The sequence below is a fragment of the Lontra canadensis genome, unplaced genomic scaffold (assembly GCF_010015895.1).
Source record: "Lontra canadensis isolate GAN:19392208 unplaced genomic scaffold, GSC_riverotter_1.0 scaffold87, whole genome shotgun sequence".
In the NCBI taxonomy this organism is placed as follows: Eukaryota; Metazoa; Chordata; class Mammalia; order Carnivora; family Mustelidae; genus Lontra; species Lontra canadensis.
The window spans coordinates 3749616-3765395 of NW_022631081.1; the positions used below are offsets into that span (position 1 = coordinate 3749616).

Sequence of the window (15780 nt, forward strand, 5' to 3'; positions counted from 1 at the left end):
CCAAGTCGCCTGAGAAGGCCAAGTCCCCAGTGAAGGAGGAGGCCAAATCCCCAGAGAAGGCTAAGACTCTTGATGTTAAGTCTCCAGAAGCCAAGACTCCAGCAAAGGAAGAAGTAAGGTCCCCTGCAGACATCAAATCTCCTGAAAAGGCAAAAAGCCCTGTCAAGGAAGAGGTCAAGTCCTCAGAGAAGGTCAAATCTCCTGTGAAAGAAGAGACCAAGGCTCCTGAGAAAGAGGTCACAAAGAAGGAAGAGGCAAAGTCCCCCATAAAGGAGGAAGAGAAACCCCAAGAAGTGAAAGTCAAAGAGCCCCCAAAGAAGGTAGAGGATGAGAAAGCCACACCAAAAGCTGAGGAGAAGAAGGACAGCAAAAAAGATGAGGTGCCAAAGGAGGCTCCAAAACCTGAGGTCCAGGACAAGAAGGAACCGGCTGTGGAGAAACCCAAAGAATCCAAAGGTGAAGCCAAGAAAGAGGCTGAAGATAAGAAAAAAGCAGTGACCCTAGAGAAGGAGGCTCCTGCCAAGGTAAAGGAAGAGGCCAAACCCAAAGAGAAGGCTGAGATGGCTAAGAAGGAGCAAGATGATGCCAAGGCCAAAGAACCTAGCAAAGCGGCAGAGAAGGAGCCAGAGAAGCCAAAGAAGGAAGAGACACCGGCAGCACCTGAGAAAAAAGATGTCAAGGAGGCCAAGAAGCCTGAGGAGAAACCCAAAGCAGAGGCCCAAGCCAAAGAAGAGCCCAGCAAAGAAGCCCCCACACCTGGCAAAGCCAAGACAGAAAAGGCTGAGAAATCCTCTAGCACAGACCACAAGGACAGCAGGCCTGCAGAGAAGGCCACGGAAGACAAGGCTTCCAAGGCGGAGAAATAAGGCAGGAGAAAGGACTCCGAACAGCCAAAGAAACTTAGGAGGGCCCAGGAGCTCAAGGGTCAACATAACAAATTTTCATTTTTCTCTCCCTTTCTTTATATAAGAAGAAACTTTGCTTAGGTGATGGGGCCCTCCTTCACCAAACAGGAATTTCTATTAGCAATAGGTTAGCAAGAGAGGGTATTCCCAGTCCCCGGCCCTACACCCCGAACCCTCTGCAGTCGATGGACAGTTATGTTATGATAGCTTATGTAGCCGAATGTGATATATGCCGAATGCCATATGTAAACACTTGACTATAAAAACTGACCCCCTCCTTTCCAAATAAGTGCATTTATTACCTGTATGTGCAATTGACAGATGATCGCAATAATGAATGAGCAGTTAGAAACACATTATGCTTGAGATGTCTTAACCTATTCCTGAATGCCTTCTGTTTTCCAAAGGAGTGGCTGAGCCCTTGCCCAGAGCTCTCTATCCTGGAAGAGCTGGAGCAGGTGGGGCTGGGCACTGGCCACTGAATCATGCCAGGGCGCACTTTTCCACTGAAGTCCACTTTCAATTGCTTCTGTGCAATAAAACCAAGTGCTTATAAAATGAATATGTTTCTGCTGTTATTTATTCTCTTCTCCCCGGCAGGCTGGGGGACAGGGCAAAGGGAAGTCTAGATGTCCTACTCAAGGCCGCAGAGGACTGAGTGAGCATCAGAGGTCCCGTGCAGGTATGGGACCAGCTAATGTGGCCTCTCTCGGGCTTTTTCCCGGACACAAATCATGTGCCAGGCAACGTGCTAGGTGCTTTATCTTTATGATTTTGTAGCTAGGTGGCCTGGCACATGGTTTCTCAGTGTGATTTGTGGATCACCTATATTAACATCGTCTGGGAGCCATAAAAAATGCAGATTCCTTGATTCCACCCTAGACAATTGAATCAAAATCTGAGGCGTAGGTCTGGGAAAGTACATGCTTTACCAACTCCCGCTTGATTCTGATGCACACTGAAGCCTGGGAATGGGTGAGTTCCTGTGGATATTAAACAGTCTATTTATAGAGCTCTACTACGTCCTCTTTTGTAAGGAGGGGTGAGCCTTCTGAACTCATTAGCCATAGGTGGCTAATTCACCTGTTGTGAAGACTACTACAGTCATCGCCATTGGGAACAATGTCCGTAGTCCCTTAATTGGATTCTAATATACTTCAGAGATGATTTTGAAAGCTGTATTTTTGTGAATTTATGTGAATTTACTCTAAAATTCTTGTGTGGTTTCCAACTTTGTGTTTGCTTTTAGCACTTTCCCTGGGAATTGCTTCTTTCCCTGCTCCAACCAGGTGGTTCTCAGAGTCACCATGTTTTCTAATTGCCCTGTACCACTAGTCACTGGTGATTGATCCAAGAATGGCCACTCGATTCCAGATGAGCCAATGAGAACTCTTGGGATTTCAAACTTAGACCAGATTGACTGTCCGTTTTCTCCTTGTTGGGGGTAGGTGAATAAGGGAATCAGTAACTATGGGCCACCATTTTTCCATCCTTGTGGAAAAGTTAGTCTGTGAGAAAGAGATGGACGGAGACAAGATACCTAGAGAATTATTGTAGATTTCAGGTCCTTGATCATGATGTTCCTTTCCACGGCTTATTGGCCATTCTTTGAGCTGATAAAGTTTTGCCAAAGCTCATTTAGGATATGGCTCTGTCATATGCAACTGGAAGGATTCTGAATAATGTAGTGACTGGGGGCATCTGGGTGGCTCAGTCGTTAAGCGTCTGCCTTTGGCTCAGGTCATGATCCCAGGCTCCTGGGATCGAACCCCCCCATCGGGCTCTCTGCTGGGCAGGGAGCCTGCTTCTCCCTCTCCCACTCTCCTTGCTTGTGTTCCCTCTTTCACTGTGTTTCTCTCTGCCAAATAAATAAATAAAATCTTTTTAAAAAAGTAATGAAGTGGGTGCCTGGGTGGCTCAGTGGGTTAAGCCACTGCCTTCGGCTCAGGTCATGATCTCAGGGTCCCGGGATCGAGTCCCGCATCGGGCTCTCTGCTCGGCAGGGAACCTGCTTCCCTCTCTCTCTCTGCCTGCCTCTCTGTCTACTTGTGATCTCAGTCTGTCAAATAAATAAAATCTTTAAAAAAAAAAAAAGTAATGAAGTGACTGAGGGGGGCTGGTAACTATGCTGGAAACCAAATGGTCTACTTGGGACACTCTCTGGCCCTCTCCTTCCCTCCCCCATTCTCTCTCCGTCTCAAATAAATAAATAAATCTAAAAAATAACAAAAGCGATGAATACAGATTATACCAAAAAGTAAGATAAATATAAGGGGAAGATGGGGAAAGGAAAAATGGAGTGTGTAATTTATCAAAAACACTCATCTCTCATACCAGTCTGGAGAAACTGCTTAAAATCGATAAAAGAAAGGACTGAGAAACTACCAGACTAGAGGAGACTAAGGAGACATGATGACTCAGTGCAATGTGGTACCCTGCATTGACTTCTAGAACATCAGTGGAAAAAGCAGTGAACTACAAATGCAATCTGTCATTCAGTTAAGAGCAATGTACCAGTATTAATCTCTTTGTTCTGACAAATATACCACGATCACACAGGTGTGAATATTATAAGGAATTGGGAGAAATTATTCAGGAAATTACTATGCTGTCTTTGCAACTTTTCAGTAAATTTAAAATTACTTCAAAATATAAAATCTTAAAAAAAAATAAGGGAGTAGGAGCAACTGACTGGCTCAGTCAGTGGAGCATGTGACTCTTGATCTTGGGGTTGTGAGTTCAAGGCTAATGTTGGGTGTAGAGATTACTTAAAAATAAAATCTTAAGAAAATATAAATAAACTTACTTCAAAATAAATTCTTTTAAAAAATGTTGTATCAATCAATGGATGCCTGGGTGGCTCAGCTGGTTTAAGTGTCTGACTCTTGGTTTTGGCTTAGGTCAGACATGGTCTCAGGGTCCTGGGATGGAGCGGGTATTGGGCTCTGCACTCAGCATGGAATCTGCTGGAGATTATCTCCTTTTCCCTCACCCTCTGCTCACACTCTCTCAAATAAATAAAATATTTTTTAAAAATTGATATGTCAAGAAATTGCACAGGACTAAAAACAAAGTAAATACCAGGTATCAGAACCTAAGACCTGGAGTTGAAGATAAAGTAGACGAAGGTCAGGGGAAGGCAAAGGCCCCTATGTGTCATTATAAGCAGATCGTAATCAGTCAAAGCCAACAGGCCGCAAACAGCTTCCAGCCCAATCTCCTTATACAGATGAGGAAACTGAGGCCAGAGGGGCAGGAGCCTGCCTAAAGCCTACTTGGTTGCAGAGTTTACTTTCCTATTTGTTCTATACAGAAAATATGAATAACCTGGATATTAATTTTTTAGAGTCTGATTTTTAAAAAATTGCTCTCAGTGACCCTTATTTAGAAATTTTATACTTTCTCAGTTTTGAAATCACAGGGAAGACATGATAGGCAGTAGAAATACAAGGGCTCTTAAATATCTGATTCAGCCAATGTCCACAGGAGAAAAGAAGGGGCTTGTCTAGATTAGAATCCAAGCCATCAGCTTTGGTACCATCATATCAGCACTTTCCAAGGACTAGATGATAGGCCTCACATTTTATATCCATAGTCTAACAACAGCCAGATGAACACTACTGAACCTGCATTTCTCCATTGAGAAAACTGAGGTTCGGTGAGTGACTTTGCCTGAAGTCCCAGAGCCAGGAAGATGTGGAGGCTGGATTTAAATTTGAATCTGTTTGAGCCCGGAGCCCTGGAGCCTGGGCTCCCTTTCTTTGTCATTCTGCCTCCTGACATATTCCATGGCCACCCCAGACCAGATGCTGTAGGTATTTGGAATGCGAAAAGCCCCAGCCTTCCACAGTGTTATCATTCTCATGGTGACCCCACGTGGCACATGGAGGGCAGGAGGATCTGACCCAGCCATTTCTCCTCTTTGCCCTAAGTGGGCATGCTCCCAGGGCTGTAGGCAGGATTAGCTGGCCAGACACCAAGTAGGACTAACTTTACCTGCCAAACAAAATAATTCTCCCTCTGGGAGGATAACAAACCTCAGGAAAAATGAATAGAGTCAATTTACTAAGAAATTGCTTGTCAGATGTCAAGGGCCTGGGGGATACAGACAATACATGGAAAGGAGCTGACTGCTTTGGGATGTGCCTTTCCTGTGAACTAGCTCTTGGCTCAGCAAACATAGTTGCGTTGATGAAAAACATCCTTCAGGGGCGCCTGGGTGGCTCAGAGGTTAAAGCCTCTGCCTTCGGCTCAGGTCATGATCCCAGGGTCCTGGGATTGAGCCCCGCATCGGGCTCTCTGCTCCGTGGGGAGCCTGCTTCCCTTCCTCTCTCTCTCTGCCTGCCTTCCTGCCTACTTGTGATCTCTCCCTCTGTCAAATAAATAAATAAAATCTTTAAAAAAAAAAAAAAAACCATCCTTCATTTTTTTTCCCCAGGGAAACTGTTTCAGAAAGGCTAGGTTAGGCTCTGTCTATGATAATAAACAACCATATCTCAGCAGTTTAATCCAAAGAAAGCATCTTTCTCATGCACGCTACATACCCAGTCTGGATTGGCATGGGTCTCTGTTCATAGTGGTCACTCAAGAACCAAGTAAATAGGTGATCCATCTGGATCCAGGTTTCCAGGCTCATGGAGGCAGGGAAGAGAGAACGTGACAAACCATGCACAGGCTCTTAAAAATCCCACCGGGAAGTGAGGCAGGTCTCTTCTGGCAACATGGCACCAGCCAAAGCAATTCACACAGTTAGATATCTAACGTCAGAGGAGACAGGAAGAGCAGTCTTACTGAAGTGCTAGAAGGAGAAGAGGGGGGACCTTTTTTAGGGGGAGCACTGATAACTCTACCGCAATGTTCCAGAGAATTCTGACCAGCAACTCCTAAGGCAAGGCCTTGGAGGTTCCCATACACATCAGCATTACTTCTGCTGCAAGTAGTCAAAACAGAATCAAACCAGTTTAAGCAAGATACTATTGCTACTGATTATTAATAATGATAAATATATCAGCTTATACAACCAAGGAGTTCAAGAACGTTGACTGGCTTCAGATAAAGCTAGATCCAGGGGAATTCTCAAATGATGTTCCTCAAGATGTTGCCAGTCCTTTCTCCCCTCTTGGCTGTTTTCTTTTGTGTAGGCTTCATTCGCAGGCAGGACCGAGCTCTCCCTGTGGTTTACGTGCCAACAGTTGAATCACCTCGGGATGGGAGGGCAGTGGGAAGAGAATCCTTGTTCAATATTTCAGGAAAAGTCCAGGGGTTGGTTCTCATTGGGCCGGTAAGGTCACGTGTTCCTCTCTGGGCATGCACAGGACATTGATGAGCTAAGCTGTGGTCACTTGCCCATGCCAAGCTAGGGAAATACGTCAGGCTCCTCAAACTGAAAGAGAGTTTGGGAGGTGTAGTTCCCAAAGGCAATTAGAGGTACTGTTATCAGAAGAAAAAGGAATCGATGCTGGGCAGTAACAATGATAAATGTCCACAGTACCTGTAGCAGAAGATCCAAACGAGCAGTAATACCCAGTGTTAGAGGGTATGCAGAGAAACCTGAATTTTCTGGAAATAATGGCTGGAATGAAAATGGACAAAACCTTCCTGGAAGGCAATCTAATGAGATGCATCAGAAGCTTAAAAAGCTCAGGTACTCTAACCAAAGTTTGCCACTTTGAGGAATGTATCCTAAATTAATAACCAGATCTATTACAGAAATATTTAAATACAAAATATATTAACTTCAGCTTTCTTTATATTTTGGAAAAATGGAAAGTACCCTGAATATACAATAATAGGAAAATGGCTAAATAAAATTACATTTATATTAGTAAACATTCTGCAGCAAAAAAGAAAACTAGTTTTTTTTTCACACTTGATCTAAGCCAAAAGGCCAAGAAGCGACTAGTTTTTTTTTTTTTTTTTCAATTAAAAAATTTTGGGGGCACCTGGGTGGCTCAGTGGGTTAAAGCCTCTGCATTCCACTCAGGTCACGATCTCAGGGTCCTAAGATGGAGCCCTGCATCGGGCTCTCTGCTCAGCAGGGAGCCTGCCTCTCTGCCTACTTGTAATCTCTGTCTGTCAAATAAATAAAAATCTGAAAAAAAAAAAAAAATTTTTTTTTTAAGGGGCACCTGGGTGGCTCAGTGGTTTAAAGCCTCTGCCTTCGGCTCAGGTCATGGTCTTAGGGTCCGGGGATCGAATTCCGCATCTGGCTCTCTGCGCAGCAGGGAGCCTGCTTCCTCCGCTCTCTCTGCCTGACTCTCTGCCTACTTGTGATCTCTGTCAAATAAATACATAAAAATCTTCAAAATAAAAAAAAATAAAAAATTTTTTAAAAATTTATTTGAGAAAGAGTGAGAATGAGAGATCACAGTGGGAGAGGGAGAAGCAGACCCACTGCTGAGCAGGGAGCCCGAAGCGTGGCTCAGTCCCAGGACCCCAAGACCATGACATAAGCCGAAGGCAGATGCTCGATTGAGCCACCCATGCAGATTGAGTACCCCGAAAACTAGTTTTTAATGTTAAAAATAATTTATATCAATGGGACCTGGTAGACATCTATAGAACATTCCATGCAAATGCACATGAACTGTTCTCCAGGACAGACTATATATTAGGCCAAAAACAAGCCTCAGAAAATTTAAAAAGATTGAAATAGGACAAAGTCTATTCTTGACCACAATGGAATAAAATTAGAAATAACAAAAATTTATTTAAAGAAATTTAAATAGGGGCGCCTGGGTGGCTCAGTGGGTTAAGCCGCTGCCTTCGGCTCAGGTCATGATCTCAGGGTCCTGGGATCGGGTCCCGCATTGGGCTCTCTGCTCAGCAGGGAGGCTGCTTCCCTCTCTCTCTCTCTGCCTGCCTCTCTGTCTACTTGTGATCTCTGTCTGTCAAATAAATAAATAAAATCTTAAAAAAAAAAAATAAAGAAATTTAAATAAAGAAATTTAGAAAATTTACAAATATACGGAAATTAAACAACATACTTAATAACCAAAAGATCAAAGAAGAAACCATGGGGGAAAGTGGAAAAAAAAAACTTTGAGATGAATGCATATAAAGACACAACATATGGAAACTTATGGGATTCAACTAATTCCTTAGAGGCAAATTTACAGTTGCAAATGCCTACATGTAAAAGGAAGAAAGTTTTCAAAATGATGACCTAATTTTCCACTTGAAGGATGGAAACAGAAAACTAAACTCAAAGCAGGATTAGAGTGGAACTTAATAATGTAAAAATTAAAAAAAAGAGAAAAGTCAGTGAAACTAAAAGTTGGTTCTTTGAAAGATCAACCAAATTGACAAAACTTTAGTTAGACTGACGAAGGAAAAAAGAGAGCACTCAAATTGTTAAAAGCAGGAGTCAAAGAGAGGACATGTTACCAAACTTAGAGAAATAAGAAGGATTATAAGGAAATCCTGTGAACAACTGCATGCCTAATAATTAGATAATTTGGATTAAAAGGACAAATTCCCTAAAAGACACAAACTACTGAAATTGACTCAAGAAAAAAATAGCACATCTGAATAGATCTGCCACAAATAGAGATTAAAATAGTAATTTCAAAACTACCCACAAAGAAAAGTTCAGGCCTAGATGGCTTCCAAAGTGACTTCTACCAAACATTTTTGTTTGTTTGTTTGTTTTTGTTTTGTTTTGTTTTTAATTTTTAAAAAATCTTTAAAATTTTAAGTTAACATATAAGGTATTATTAGCCCCAGGGGTACAGGACTGTGAATTGCCAGGTTTACACTTCACAGCACTCATCTTAGCACATACCTTCCCCAATGTCCATAACCCCACCACCCTCTCCCTACCCACACCCCCGCCGCAACCCTCAGTTTGTTTTGTGAGATTAAGAGTCTCTTACGGTTTGTCTCCCTCCCGATCCCATCTTGTTTCATTTATTCTCTAATGAACATTTAAAGAATTAATGCCAATCCTTCTCAAATTTAAAAAAAATAGAAGAGAGAATAATTCATAATTAATTCTCAGAGGTCTCTATTACCCTATACCAAAACCAGACAAAGAACAACAAAACCACAGGATAATATCCCTTACGAATGCAGATGCAAAAATCCTCAACAAAATACTATGCAAATTCGATTGAGCAATATATTAACAAGATTATACACCATCATCAAGTAGGATTTATCCCGGAAATGATGGTAATATAAGGAAAACCATAAATCACTGAATGATTCACTTTAAAATGGTTAATTTTATGCCATGTGAATTACACCTCAATAGATTTAAAAAACTGTGGCAAAATACACAGAAAATTCACCACTAGTGATATTTAGTACATTCATAATGTTGTGCAACCAATTACCACTATCTAGTTCCAGAAGGATACCCCTTACCCATTAAGCAGTCTTTCCCATTCCTCCCACCCCTGCTTCCTGATAACCACGACTCTGCTTTCTGTCTCTATGGATTTATGTATTCCGGACATTTATATAAATGGAATCATACAAAACATGACCTTTTATGCCTGGCTTCTTTCTGGGAATAGTCTATCCTGAAGGTTGTAATACCAACCACAAGGAAGATAGGGGGAAGGAGGTGTTTTTGCTCCTTGGTTTTCACTAAAGCCTGAAGATTCTTTAACAATCATATATGTCAGCCTTATAAAGTGCATTAATAATGATTATAAAAAGAGCTTTCTGCTTTTCTTGCTGTCCCAAACCTGAGTTTACTTATTAAATTGAGCATTTCACTTTAATCTTCTCTTAACAGACTTTATGTATTGGGCACCTGGGTGGCTCATTGGGTTAGGCCTCTGCCTTTGGCTCAGGTCATGATCTCAGGGTCCTGGGATCAAGCCCCACATGGGGCTTTCTGCTCCTCTCTGCCTACTCTCTGCCTCTCCTCTCTCTGTCAAATAAATAAACAAAATCTTAAAAAAAATAAACTTCATGTATTAATTCATTCAAGAAATATTTATTGATCTCCTGTTGTGTATCATATCAACCTTGTGTAAGGCCCGAGAGATGTAGAGGCGAGCAAAATAGAAGTGTGTTTCTGCCTTTTCTGGAGTATGAGTCTAGTGAGAAAACAAGCATTGAAGAGTAAAACACAAAAGGTTGCATAATGAAATGTTACATGTTCCATCTTAGTGGGTCTCCATTAGCTTTTACTTCTCTAGCCTCCATTCTTTTTCTGATGAAAAGAGAAACCACATCTTCCCCACTGAGGCCATGCAATAGGGTGAATAATGGTCCTCTAAAGATATCTATGTCCTAATCCCTGGAACCTGTGAATGTTACCATGTATGGCATAAAAAAACTTTGTAGATGTGATTAAATCAAGGATTTTGATATGGGAGATTATCCTAAATTATCCAGTTGGACCCACTGTCATCACAAGGCTTCTTACGAGACGGAACAGGTGTCAGAGTTGGAGGAGGAAGTGATGTGATGACAGAAGCAGAGACTGGAGTGACGCACTTTCAAGATAGAGGAATGAACCACAAGCCAACTCTAGAAGCTGGAAAAGCAAGGAAATATTCTGTCCTTGAGACTGCAGAAGGAACCAGCCCTATCTGTACCCAAATCTTGACTTTAGCCCAGTGAAATTGATTTCAGACTTCTGGCTTCCAGAATAGTTAAGAGAATCAATTTGTGTTGTGTTAAGCCACCAAATTTGTAGTAAATTGTTACAACACCCACAGAAACCTAATATAGGCCATGTGGTTTGGGTGTCCATGGACCCAGGACCCAGAGATATACATGTGTCAGACACGGCCCATCATATACTGTCCCCTGGCCTCTGACTAGTTCAGAGATTTACAAGTGATGCAAGTCTATCCAATGAAATTCCAATACTATTGTAGAAGCTACTGGTGGAGAGAAGCTCTGCCAAAGGCCACCCTGAGAATAAACAACAGCGAAGAAAGCACCTTTGGAATTATTGCTAGTGTTTAAGTCCCGATGACACCATTTAAACAGCCACATTAGGAGCACCTGGGTGGCCCAGTTGGTTAAACAAATGCCTTCGGCTCCGGTTATGATCCCAGTGTCCTGGGACGGAGCCCTGTGTCAGGTTCCCTGCTCGGCGGGGATTCTGGATCTCCCTCTCCCTCTGCTGCTCTGCCTGCTTGTGCTCTCTCACTGTCAAATAAATAAATGAAATCTTTAAAAAAATATAAAAAATAAACAGCTGAATTCAGTTGTGCCTGAAGTCATCCAGTGAACTTCTTAGTCACTTGAGTCAAAAAAATTCTTTTTTGTTTAAAAAATATGTATCAAGGAGAGCATGGGTGGCTCAGTCTGTTAAGCAACTGCCTTCGGCTCAGGTCACGATTCCAGGGTCCTTGGATTGAGCCCTGTGTCAGGCTCCCTGCTTAGCAGGGAGTCTGCTTCTCCCTCTCCCTCTGCCCCTTCCCCTGCTTATGCTCTGTCAAATAAACAAATACATAAAATATTTTTAAATAAACCCAATAAATTATGGTACATCCATTGAATGGAATAGTATGCAGCTGTAAAGAATGAAGAATCTCTTTATATCTGCACTGATACAGAAGAATGTCTAAGATCTGAAAAAAATTAAGGGGCAGAACAATGTATGTAGTATGATATTTTACAAAGAAATGGAAAAATAATTTGTGTTTGCTTACAGAATTTGAAAGGATACAAAAGAAAGTAAGCAAGTTGGTTGCTTATTGAGGGAGATAGGAACTAGGCAGGTCGGGGATAAGATTGACAGTAAAACCTTTCACTGTACTTTTCACTTTTCATGCCTTCTGGTTTTATGAATCTTGTGAATGAGTTATTCTAAAAATCAAATTAAGAATTTTGTACACTATGGCCTAATTTTTGTGAGATAACAAATAAATACATATGAGATTGGAAAATACAAAACACCCAGCCCAGGAGTGTTTATTCTGTATATAGTAGGAAATAAATACTGTACTGGTCCTGTGATTGGTTTTGGGTCCTTCATGTAGGATTTTATATCTCAACTTGTTAGATTGGGTCTAGCCTTTTTTTTTTTTTTTTTTAAGATTTTATTTATTTATTTGAGAGAAAGCACGAGGGGATAGGGTCAGAGGGAGAACCAGACTCCCTACTGAGCAGGGAGCAGGATGCAGGACTGGATCCTGGGGCTCCAGGATCATGACCTGAGCCAATGGCAGTCGCTTAACCAGCTGAGCCACCTGGGCACCCTAGATTGGGTCCATCTTTAAAATATTTTTATTGCACAAATATACTCTGTGGGTCTTCCCCCAGCCTCCAAGGTAGGTGGAACACTACCACCAGGTAGTGTTGCTGTTTCCTTTCGTTTAGGTCATCCATGAAGGTAGTGAGAAAGCCAAGTTAGAAGAGGGTGTGGCAAGAGCCCAGGAAGTTGAGGTGACCATCTGGTGGGAACCAGGACATAGGCCCAGAGACAGCAGGGAACAGATGTGTGGTTAATGGGCTGTGGTTGGCCTAATAACAGGTAATGAGAGCACGGCTCCAGTTGAGGAGCAGGTCTCCATTGGCTTCTACTTCTCTAACCTCCATTCTTAGCCACAACTGATGAAAGTGCTGCTGGCAAGGAGGGACTGGACCAGAGAGAGTGGGCTTCCACAGTCTGGGAGCCCTCTGGCCAGGGAATGGCACACCAGGTAGCAAAGGCCTTCCTCATTTAGGAGGCCTTTTCTCCAGGCTGAAACTGGGAGGGCAAGGATAAGAATCCCTCCCCTTGGGGTGCCTAGGTGGCTCAGTGGGTTAAAGCCTCTGCTTTCAGCTCAGGTCATGATCCCAGGGTCCTGGGATCGTGCCCTGCATCGAGCTCTGTGCTCAGCAGGGCGCCTGCTTCCCCCCCTCTCTCTGCTAACTTGTGATCTCTGTCAAATAAATAAATAAATAAATAATCTTAAAAAAAAAAAAAAAAGAATCCCTCCCCTTTGGTGAGTAATGCTAGGTGCTGGGCATGGTGCTAAATTGATGCTTAATCCCTACAACCACTCCCAGCTGCAGGCAGGGGCCCCCCCAAAGCTTAGAGTCCAGCAACCTGCCCAAGTTGCTCAAGTGTAGAACAAGGACCTGATAGGTTAGCCTGACACTAAGTTGTACCTTTTTTCTTTTTTAAAAGATTTTATTTATTTATTTGAGAGAGAGCACGAGCAGGGTGAATAGCAGAGGGAGACCGAGAAGCAGGCTCAATGACCCTGAGTTCATAACCTAAGTCCAAGGCAACACCTACCTGACTGAGCCACCCAAGTGCCCCTAAGCTATAACTCCTGATCACCACAGTGCTCTTGGTGTACTTGTGTTGCTGAAATGGACAAATGGCCCAGCAAGAGTGCCAGTCTGAAACTATGCTGGGCCCAGAGCTGTTCTTAGAAAAAGGAAAGTCTTGGAGGCAGATAGACCTGTTGAGAGCTCATCTTGGGTGTGCAGCTCAAGAAAGCCGGTGGGCATTGACACGTCATTTAACCCTCTGAGCCTCAGTTTTCTCATCTGTAAAAACGAAGGGACTGTGTATTCTTGGTAGTCTGTTATAGTTAAATAGTACAGTGAATGGAAAATTGTGACTAGCACCAGGCCTGACCCAAAATAGATGCTTAACACCTGTTCTCAACGGAGTCTGCTGAACACCATGGAAAGGACAGAGGTGGGGCTACAGACAGGGAGAAAGTTCCTTTGGCAGTCTGGCAGCTCTGCTCCTTCCCATGGATAGGACTTTTAGCCATTTTCCCCACACCAATCAGCAGGAACACCCTTAAAATAAAAAGAGGCTTTTAGATTTATTTGTAGAGAAAAGAGGAGAGAGCAAGTTGGGAAGAAAATAAAGGAGAGACTAGCATATACTAAGAAACCAAGAACATGAATGGTAGCTTTAAAAAGGCTAGGAGAGGGGCACCTGGGTGGCTCAGTGGGTTAAAGCCTCTGCCTTCGGCTCAGGTCATGATCCCGGGGTCCTGGGAGTGAGCCCCGCATTGGGCTCTTTGCTCAGCAGGGAGCCTGCTTCCCCATCTCTCTCTACTTGTGATCTCTGTCAAATAAATAAAAAATAAAAAATAAAAAATAAAAAAAAAGAAAGGCTAGGAGAAGCACCTGGCTGGTTTAGTCAGTAGAGCATGTGACTCAAACTTGGGGTGGTGAGTTCAAACCTCATGGTTGGGCATAAAAATTACTTTAAAAAATTTCAATTCAATTAAAAAAATAATTAAAAGGTTAAGATAGATATGAAACATAGGCTGGGTCCCAGGTGTGGAAGGATGACAGAAAGGGACTGCTCTCTGGGATGTGCCGCAGGGAAGGCCAAGGCCAATTTTGGTTGAGGAAGCTTCAAGGTCTTCCCAAGCCAGACTCTCTCCTAATCTGCTGACTGGAAGCACAAGTGCCTTTTAAGTAGCTCAAATGGGCTGGACTGTCCTGGGCTTCTCACTAGTTTGAAAACACTTCTCCTTACAGCCAAAGGATTCCTTTGTTCAGCCAGCTCCTTTGAAGAGGGAAAATTTCTTCTGGAGGGTGACAGACTCTGACATCCCCTGCCCAGAAAGCAGAGCCTTTCCCCACTGCTCACAAGCCATCTTTGCAACCTTGTCCCAGCTGTCAGAGGCAAGCTTTTGTGCTGAGTCAGTTTGGCTGTCTTTCAGCCAAGAACAGTGGAGGCTGCAATGCAGGGCCATTAAAGGAACTATTTTTAGACCCTATTTCAATCTTATTCAGCACAGGCGGTGAAACACAGGGCCTGAAGGTGGCCAGACCAAGGGGATGCTGGCAGTGACAGAGTCCAGGCAAGTAGGTCAGGAAAAGACAAAGAGATCACACTATGTGGAAAGAAAGAAGCACACAGAGGGAGGTTCACACTGCTGCCCAAGGTACCCAAGACAGAAGATGGGGAGCTGCTTGCAAAGAATTGGGCCCTCTGCGTTCTATGAGGAGTCACCAAGAAAAATGAGAGAAGGGAAGAAAGTACAACCACTTCCAAAAAGAGACTAGGGCAAAGTGCACCTGGGGAGCTCGTTAAAAATATACTTCACTTCCTGTGCCCATCTTAGTTCAACGGAGACCGAATATTACAGTGAGGCATGGGAATCTGTTAATTTCTTCCTGGGATGGGGGATTCACACATATTGAAATTCAAGGATCACTGGGCAGAAAAGTCTCTACCTCTGAATTCAAAAGAATGATGTGGGCCGAGGACAGGCAGAGGTAGTGGCAGTCATTAAAACAGCCACCAGAGGTGACATTTTCCTTTTTTCAAGGGCTCAGGCTTCCATCTATAAAATGAAGGGCCTGGCAGTCCCAGGAGTCTCCTAGTTCTTTCTCAGGAAATTCTTATCACTGGGATGCTCAGTGATCAGCCAAGAGAACAGGAGGAAACAATTCTTATACCAGATGCCCATATTATCCAAGAAAAATCAGCAGAAGTCCAATAATGGGGAACAAAGTTCAAAGTACACTGTGGGAGAAAAAAGCCACGTAATCAAGACTATCACAAAAATTAGGAGTCTGGGTGGCTAGGTTGGTGAAGCGTCTGCCTTCGGCTCGGGTCATGATAACAGGGTCCTGGGATCGAGTCCCACATCAGGCTCCCTGCTCAGCGGGAAGCCTGCTTCCCCATCTCCCTCTGCCTACTTGGGGTCTTTCTCTCTTTTTGACAAATAAATAGGTAAAATCTTAAAAAAAAAAAAACAAAAACTCACAAAAAATAAACTTTATATACATTAAAAATGGCTGTAAGAGTAGATTTTGTAGATTTTCATCTGGTAGTTAAAAACTTTATAGATCATTCTTAGATGTATGTAATAATTCTTTTTTTTTTTTTTAAGATTTTATTTATCTATTTGACAGAGAGAGAGATCCCAAGTAGGCAGAGGGGGAAGGGGAAGCAGGCTTCCCGCTGAGCAGAGCGCCCGATGTGGGACTCGAT

General features: G+C 43.0%; 1 protein-coding gene across 2 annotated transcripts in view; it reads left to right on the forward strand.

Moving 5' to 3' along the window:
* The window catches only part of NEFH (neurofilament heavy), an 8236-nt gene extending 6769 nt beyond the window's left edge, over positions 1-1467 (forward strand). Inside the window, exon 5 of one of the 2 annotated variants that reach the window (XM_032883347.1) lies at positions 36-1467. In XM_032883347.1, coding sequence (XP_032739238.1) covers positions 36-866 — 831 coding nt within the window. In that variant the 3' untranslated portion in view covers positions 867-1467. Of the gene's footprint in view, positions 1-17 lie in introns of both variants that reach the window. The other variant, XM_032883346.1, reaches the window with a different exon arrangement.
* The last annotated feature ends 14313 nt before the right edge of the window (positions 1468-15780 follow it).